Source organism: Antedon bifida, chromosome 5 (assembly GCF_963402885.1).
Source record: "Antedon bifida chromosome 5, ecAntBifi1.1, whole genome shotgun sequence".
Lineage (NCBI taxonomy): Eukaryota > Metazoa > Echinodermata > Crinoidea > Comatulida > Antedonidae > Antedon > Antedon bifida.
Window position 1 is genome coordinate 13,480,812 of NC_136230.1, and position 9,577 is coordinate 13,490,388.

Below are 9,577 nucleotides of genomic sequence, written 5' to 3' on the forward strand. Positions count from 1 at the left end.
ATGTTTGAAACATTAAATTAGTTAAATGTAATCCGTAAGTGCCTTGAAAAAAAAGCTTGTAATATTTTGTATAGATATTTATAGTATTAACCGTACACAAATGTTTTTATAATAGCTATATTATTATAGGATAATATCAAATAAAACACTTTATCACATCATTTTTTCCCTTTGTGTTACGTCATTGAATATAGCCTATATTCGTCTATTGATCCTTCTAATAATATAAGTTGTCAAAATAAAGTACCGGCACAAACATTTCTTTTATTTTATGATCTATAAATTTATATTATAACTTAACATACGAATGAACAGTAATCTTTTACTTAACCACCAGCAGATAAATATGGATACTGTAGGTAATAGGTCTATACTGTATTCATTTCTGCAACAGATTTTTATTTTATAATACGGTCGCGTTTAGTCTGAACTACGCGCGATTTTATGAAATTTTCAATACAGCACTAGTTTATAATATCAAAATGGTCAACTTTCTACAGAGCTTTACCATTTAAAATGCACACAATAAATGTCCTAAAACGTTGCCGGCCATTTTGAGCATTTCAAATTATCATTTCATTGTCCGTCTTGTTAGCGTCACGCTCGTATTATGTACGGCGTACAAAACATACTTAACGAGGCCATTTTTATGAACTAAAACGAAACACGACATGCAATCTAAACTAATAATTCGTGCGATTACAGCGCCTCGAATGCCAAAAGGTGACAATGAAAATTATAGATGTACAATTTTTTTCCGATTAGTTGTTCCGAAAAATCATCATATTGCAAACTTATTTTTATGATAGAGGATAATAATCATATTTCCATCACCGCATTTATAGGTTCTATACAGCGATTTGGCTTAAAATTGGTAAAAAGAATAACACATGACGTCTCATGTATAATTCAAGCTTAACAGACACAAATTGCAACGCCCACTCACTGGTAATAGGCCTATCAATAAACAAACAATAACTACTACAAACTTGTGGATCAAGTCTAGCGAATCACCTAACCGTACAATGTACACACGCAACAATAGTGGACTAATCGTACACAGCATAACGTTTTATTAGCTGGTCTAACTTATAAAAGGATGATGGCTTCCAATTGGCAGTGCAGTGCAGTCCTCTCCTACTCCAGAGTTTTATTCATTTTATATAGTCACATTAATATCAACTTCGTTTTACAATATGGATTTTGACGATGTTCTAAAACTTCTTGGCGACTTTGGTCGCTATCAGAAGCGACAGTATGCCATGGTTTGCCTAATCGTCATTCCTGTTGCAATACATAGCCTATCGCATGTGTTTATCTCCGCTAAAACAGATCACTGGTGTGTCGTACCGGAGTTACAAAACTTTAATTGTACAAACAGTGATTCAGTCGAAAGGGAAGCATGTATCAAAATAAAACAAAACTTAGCAAGACCTAAAGATGATGTAAATACAATACCAAACGAAGCACAATGCTGGATGTATACGAGCGAAGACATCACGGAAGCACTTTTTACAAACAACGTATCTCGAGAACTTGACATTACATTGTGTACAAATGGATGGGAATACGATACCTCTCAGTACAAGTCAACTATCATCCAAGAGGTAACGTCAAATATAGGTAGTTACGTAAGCATCTAAAATAGCCCTAGACTTGTGCTAATATTAGTAGCGTGACATCATAAACGATGCCTCATTTTGTGTTCCTTGTCAAGTCAATACGGACATTAGGTGTTTCACAATTTAGGGAATGGTTCTTTCTCCATAGTTACTGTATAGGAATGCTTATAAATAGATGGAGAACTATTAAACAACTATGTGTGCAAGCCCGCAACACAAGCGTGTTTTTTTTTTTTTTGCTGAAAGAACATTACTCGCTGTAATACGCCTCAGAGAGCTTACATTTGGTCTGTTTGGCATAATATTGATTTAGGCGGTATGAAGGGAGTTACACATAAAGTCTTGGAAGTTGTGTTAGAAAGAGAAAAGAATGCATGTTATGATATGCTATGATATCGTAATGTTGGTAAAAGTCTCAAAACTATCTTGCTTCAGCACTAGTGGGATGAGGTGATAGAAATCATCTCACCACCACTAACCACTGGAATCAGTGTATTGAGCTTCGAACAATTATCTTATATTTTATATAATTAATTAATTCCAAGCTGGAACTTTGACAAATTTTTATTCAATTTCCGGTCAACTAAAGGTCCAATTCTATAGATGTTCTAACCTTGGCCCCAAGCATAGCTCAGTCGCGCACCTACGGTATCTTCTATTGAAAATCGGCGCCCACCACGGTCTTAGTGTATTTCAAATTATGCTGTTTTATATATTTTAATACAATTAATCGACATCGTAATTGGTTGCCAATAAAGGTTCAAATGTTTCTCAAATATGAACCCCTATAAGAATTATACGCGTTTGTTTCTTTTTGTAATACAAGTTCCTAGAGACACCGTGTCGAACCAGGGAGATACCTCTCCAAACAATGGTTAGAGAGCACATTATCTAGTACAAACCCATCCTTTAACTACAAAATTATCACAGAATTGGCGTTTTGTTGAGAAAAATATTCCAGTGAGGTTTAAATGTCGACATTTTTGTAGGAGAGAATGTTAAGAGATATTGTACGCGTTGATGTTAGCTGAATGGCATACGGTGGTAGAAATTCACACTTTTCTGATTGTTGATCAATATGACAGTTTGTCTTTCTGTGTGGTATTGCAAGGACTGTATTATGGGGCTGGGAACAGGATTACTGGGACAGAATCTCCACTCACGCTCACGGAGGTTCAACTGTATATAACCATTTAAAAAAAGAAATGATTAGATGGTCACTTTATCATGCACGATTGAGTGTGATGCTTTCCGTGTTACACTTTGTAGTATAGGATAAGTATAAATTGCAACGTTATATTGTCAGTATTATACAATAACATCTTTCATGAAATGTTTATTAAAATGAATGAGTCCATGACTGATTTTTATGATGGTAGGCCAAATGGTATGAAATTTATAGGAATTAAAATTAGGCCAAGAAAATGTCAATAATGTGTCAATATATTTGTTAAAATATCGAATAATAGTCATAAACGCATACTGCGTTACTTACAAAACAAGACATTTCAATTCCTTATAAATGCTTTGTGAGTATAAATAATGCCGGCGCCATCCATTGAACTTAAATTACCACAACTCCAAACATTTCGTTTTAAATTCAAATGACACAAAAAAAGACCCGAACGTATCTTAAAATTATGCTGTATCAACCCTTTTTAATCAGGTATTCTTTAAAGAGTTGTTAGATAGTACATACAATTTAATTTAGGTTTACCGAAAACCAAACTAAGTGGGTCAGGGTTATCAAATCTACGGTGGCCTGTAAGTGTCACGGCAACTTTTAAAAAATATCACGGCAATTTACAAAAAATGCCACAGCAATTTAAAAAAAGCCACAGCAATTTTTAAAAAAGCCACGGCAACTTTAATATAAAACATCACGGAAACTTAAAAATAAAACACATCAATTCAACAAAAATACCACGGCAACTTAAAAATGAAACACCCTGGCTTTTAAAAAAAATTGCCGTGGTTTATTTTGTAAATTGCCGTATATTTTTTGAAAGTTGCCGTGACGCTTAAAGGCCACCCTACACGCCACGATCGAAAGTATATTCAATGAGTGTTCGCTCTACTTATAATGACGTCCTAATGATTGTGGTGGTGATTTTTCCCCCTTTGTTTGTTATTACGTTGGTAGGTGACATTGTTAGAGCTCATGAAGACACTGAATAAAATTTCAAAGTAGCCTACTGCACATAATATATAATCGTAACGAGCAAAATGATGCATGTGATACGATTATAACGAGTCACATAAATCAAAGTTAACTAAACGAATACCATGCACAGTTGTAGAATCACTAGTCCATAAGAAATTCGGCGAATCTCGGTTCTTGGAAATGGGGTACCACGACATGTCCACCATCGTATTTGGTAGGCCTACTTGTGAAATGTTAATTTACTAAGAGCATGGATAGAATACTTATTTTCTCCATTCTAGGAGAAAGTGGAGCTCTATAGCATTCCTGGTAGTGTAATCGGTCTAATTGCACATGTTTAGTTCAGACAGGAGGTGGCGCCAGTTGTGAAGTAACTCATCCAGGGATTCTCTACGTGCAAATTATTGCAATTGAAATACTGCAATTTTGGCAATTCTTCAGTAAGATTTCTCTTTCGATACGTCTCTCTCTTTCGGACAATTTACTTCAACATAGTGGCGGTATGACGACCAAGTACAGAGATCACGTCTAGCATGAGTTGGCTGTGAACGCTAATACATTATAATAAATCGTGATACACAAACTGCGGAAATCCCAATGGTTTATGTTATGATTATAATACATACTCTCTAACGCAACTAAATAAGGGTTACAGTTTATACAATTTAATATTATTCCCCTTTGTAATCTAAGTGTATGTTGTTGTGCACTTTAACAAAGAATTACTTTTTGCTGTGGTTAGGAAAGACGACGATCGGCACAAAATAAGCCGAATACTAATGCCTTATTCAGAATGTTTAAATAAATAAAATACGAAAGTTGAAAGATAATTACAAGAAAGAGATAATAAACATATATAAGGATCATTTATTATTAATATTTTGTTTGTATATGCTGTACAGCTTACTGCATGTTTATTAAATCATTTACAGTATCACATTTTGTAATGAAAATGTATAAACAAGAAGGTTATCATATTATTACCAAACAGTGTTTAACGACGTCGATATTACGGTGGCCTGTAATTGCCGTGGCTTTTTTTGTAAATTGCCCTGACATTTTTCCGTGACACGTACTATTAACATTTTCTTTTAGTTTATCATTTGTAAACCATTATCTTGATTTTACCAGTTTTTGTTTTATAATTTCAGTTTGATCTTGTCTGTGAAAAGGCCGCAAAGCCATCGCTTTCACAGTCAATTTTTTTTGTTGGAACACTAGTTGGTTCACTTGTTTTTGGAGCTTTAGCGGACAAGTAAGTATTTTGGCATTTCCTAACTGAACAGACGACCGGCGACGTATTGGTCTTTCTGTAGTTTTTAAATGTAGGGGTATATGTAGTAAGTAGATTTTGATGAATGGTCTTACTTATATATTATCATTGCGAAATTCATATGTCAAATATATTTGCAACTAAACGCTTAATTAATATAACATTCCAATTATTTATTGTTTTGTGTTGTTATATCAAATGAAACATCCTTGTTGGTGCTATGAGCTAAACAGCGAATGTTGTAACCGTACACATAATTTCCATTGAATTGCTCTATAATCAAAATCACAGTTCGCATATGTACCGACTCAAATTATCTTTCATATACTAAACCACTCTTCCGTGACTTAAAAACCTCAAATATCTTTGACATAAACAAATTACAGACATCCCTTTTCATATATCGACTTACCAATAAAATAATTCTTTCAATGACACTGTATTTGGGATTATGATTTATTACATGATACAAATATGCATTTTTGTTTTAATTTTCTTCATAGGTTTGGTAGGAAACCTGTTTTGTTTTTAGCTGTAGGCTTACAGTGTGGCTCTGGAATATTAACTTCCTTTGTGAAATCGTTTTCCGCTTACACGGCGTTGCGATTCATCACGGCGGCAGCAAACATTGCTGTTTTCATCACTGCCTTTGTTATAGGTAGAGTATTTTAATCTATTCATCACTGCCTTTGTTATAGGTAGAGTATTTTAATCTATTCATCACTGCCTTTGTTATAGGTAGAGTATTTTAATCTATAACTTGAGTTATAATGCATCATGCTCTAGAACCCGCAAATGAAAACAATTTCAACAAATGCAAACAAACTGAAAATGGAAATGTCCTCAGCAAAAAATGTAAAAATAAATATTATTAACCGCAAAATGTCAACAGAGCAAGTTAAATACAGACTTGGTGCATTTTAAAGGTTTTGCATTTACCGGTAATATATCTTTACAGATTGAATAATTCATTTGGTCAAAATCTTTTTCAATAATATTATACACGAAAAAGATTACAACCAATGCACTAGAAATGGAATTTTTACATTTTGTTGTTACACTTGTTATACGTTTTTGTGAACATTTTTACATTAGGAGCTCTGTGCAGATCTTCCATCACTGCCATAATATTTCTATTAAAACTAATACGATATGCATAATCTTCGCTCAGTGCAGATCACCTAATTATATTATATATATTAATTAATTAGATAATTATGGTAGATCGAGTTTACTGTATTTTCAACAAAGATCGACACAATAACATATTGAAATAGTAGCTTGAGGCTAAACATAGCTCTGCTTTACTTTTCTTTAGTCGATGTCTTTAGCGAACGACAACAACAATAGTTTTACATTACATTCATGTGAATAATGGATGAAAAAATCACCTTGTTTGGTCCTATCATTGATCAAGTGCTTCACTAGTCCAGTGCCCACCTTAACCAGATGAGACGCATAAACCAGGGAAGAGTTACTCTTCCCTGCATAAACCAATATGTCTGAACAGGGGCTGCCATAAGTGTCAGCAGTTATGATTTCAAATGCCTAATGGAAGCAAGCTTCATATATAAATTATATACAGCACCCGATATTCCCAGATTCTTGTGAAAGCTCTAACCGTGCCAAACGTTGCTTAACTTTGGTGACCTGACGAGAACCGATGTTTCAAAGCCGTATGCCTACATACATTATGCTTTAACGCTGACGAAAAAATATAATTATAAACAATAGTTACTTTCTTCCCGGAGCTACCCTTTAAAAGTTTAATGTAAGTATACTAAATGCCAATTTACACAAACGATCGTTAACGGTAAGCGGAAAACAAAAATAGCCTATATAGAATCATGTTATTTCGTATGACCTTTTACAAAACAAGGAGCGATTGAGTGGAACCCGCTCATGATAGATACAAATTCAACCTGGGACAAGCACAAGTTTTCCACCTATCACTAACCGCTCGAATCGTCTGTATAAATTGCCCTTAAACTGTACTAATACACTATAATAATGGTAATCATTGTTTATATCGATTCTCTTTAGGTACTGAGACTGTCGGTGTTTCCAAACGAACATATGCTGGACTTGTTATCGAATTCTTCTTTGCATTTGGTCTAATAATCATGGCAGGACTTGCATACTTTATCCGTGAATGGCGAACTTTACAGCTTGTGGCTAGTGTACCTGGGCTATTATATTTTCTTTATATACCGTAAGAGAAAGTTACAACACTGTATAAATACCGTTCCACTATTTGCATATTTTATTGTTTTATTGTCAAATATTCAAGTCCATAACAGGAATTTTGCCCTTTCTTTGTAATTATTATAAATAATACAATACAAAGAGCGAAAGTAAATTGAAGTGATTAACATTTTTTCTCCATTCATTTATTTGGCACTGTGACCAGTGTAATGGTAAAACATGTATGAAAATGTTAAAAGCTATCAAATACGCTGAATTAACAAATACATTATTGTTTTGTTAAACTAAAATATGTTTTAACATTATAGGCCTAAAAGAAAATTATTTTAGTTTTATAACAAAACAATAAATAATGCATTCGCTCAAATTCTTGACCGAAATTACTCTCTTTAAATACGAATAATCTCTCTTTTCAAGATTTTTTCCAGAATCAGCACGGTGGTTGATTTCTCAAAAAAGATATGATGAAGCAAAGAAGATAACTGAGAAGGCAGCAACTGTAAACAACGTTAATTTGCCAACAGATTTTCACTTTTCTGAACACACTGTACGTATAAAAGTTATTACAAATAATATCAGGTATATGAAACGTTGTCGAATATTTCTTAATTTTAAAACAATGATTGTTTATAATATTGACAATTTCCAGTAATAATAATATTTATTCACATACAAGATACAAAATGTTTTTTATTGTTTTTTCCTGATGGTAAAATAATTACAATTTATACAGAGGTTTTAACAACAAACGGATATTAAGAGGCATAGAGAAATTACAAACCACCCAGAGTTGAATACTGGAATTAATTTATAAACGGTGAAGATGTATAATGTATAATGTATCTTATTTCGTATCTTTTTAAAAGTCAACATACACACCTTTACCTTATTTTTTTGTTCTGATATTCCTTGATAGACAAACGATAAAAATATGAAGAAAAGAGATTGAAAAATGTATACACCTACACACGAAACAAGGGTATTTCATTAGTTATCAACAGCAAAAGAAATGTATGTTTCCTTAAATGAAAACGCACCTACCTATTTTGCGGAAAAAGATTCTTAGTTATACTAGGATATAATTATTATTTAATCGTAAGTTATAACATTTTTTCTATTCACTTACTTAACTTTTATATTTTCAGGGTAAACCATCTTCACTCATGTCGTTTCTTGATTTATTTAGACCATGGCCAGTTTGTAAGCGAACATTTAATGTCATGTTATGCTGGTAAGTTATTTTTATAGTATGTTTTACCTGATGTGCACGCCCTTTTTTTTCATAGGAAACAATAAACGTCTACATAAGCAAACTTTACAACTTCTGAAAAATAAAGGTTTATAAAGTCTCCACTTTCCTAAAGCTTATTCTACACTAGCATAATTTACTTAACAATTTGGAGATGTTTTTGTGCCTGCTGGACACTAGTTACTGGAGGCTTTTGACGACCTAACTTCTGCAAACTAAATAGTTTTCTTTAGGTTTGTCAAATTTTCCGCTAACAGACATTGGAAAACTTCCTTTGTTCAAAATCGAAATTGGCAAACTAAAGCTGTCTAATACTTTAGCATCTACCATTGTTTGGAGAAGTTTGTTTGCCTGCTGTTACTGGAGTCTGTCATTTTGCAGGCCTTCTTCAAACTTCTTCAAACGATGGTTGTCAGCAGTTTTCCAAAATCAAGTTTGCAAACTAGAGTTTGCTAGAAGATAGACTAGGCTGATTATCAATAGCGTGTTAGTATTATGCAATAGTTACCGTACGTCAAAGGCCACAATATATTTCAATTTTATCAATACCGTGACTATTTTTAATAATAATAATTTTCTTAAATTTTTATATATATTGTTTTTTTTAAAGGATTGCTGTTAATATCTCCTACTTTGGCCTCTCTCTGAGTACTTCTGATTTTGGCGTTAATCATTACATATCTTTTCTTGTATCTGGTGCTACCGAGATACCAGCCTATGCATTGAGTATTGTAGCTCTGGACTATTTTGGACGCAGACGATCTTTATCAGCAACATGTTACTCGGTGGCGTTGCTTGTTTACTGACTATTTTTATTCGTAAGTAAACAACAACACCAATAATGATAATAATAAAAGAATTTATAATGCCCACAGCTGCAGTACATACATGTATAAAACCATTTATGTTAAAGAATGAATAAAACAAGTTAAAATTCCATAAAGGTCTACGACAACTAGTGATACTAAGGTAATTAAACTGTTTGTTTAAAGGATTTGGTATTTGCTTCTGTAGTCTAGGAAAGGAAACAAATACAGAATTAGCTTTCGAAAGTATTACCTTTC

At 33.2% G+C, this 9,577-nt stretch overlaps 1 protein-coding gene across 1 annotated transcript; it reads left to right on the forward strand.

Annotated features, from left to right (window-relative positions):
• The first annotated feature begins 1,196 nt into the window (after nt 1-1,196).
• LOC144843351 (organic cation transporter protein-like) lies at nt 1,197-9,319 on the forward strand. Its single transcript, XM_078700141.1, has 7 exons — nt 1,197-1,607; nt 4,938-5,041; nt 5,563-5,567; nt 7,103-7,271; nt 7,682-7,811; nt 8,410-8,495; nt 9,124-9,319. Exons 1-7 carry the CDS (start codon nt 1,197-1,199, stop codon nt 9,317-9,319), a joined length of 1,101 nt encoding a protein of 366 aa, XP_078556267.1.
• The last annotated feature ends 258 nt before the right edge of the window (nt 9,320-9,577 follow it).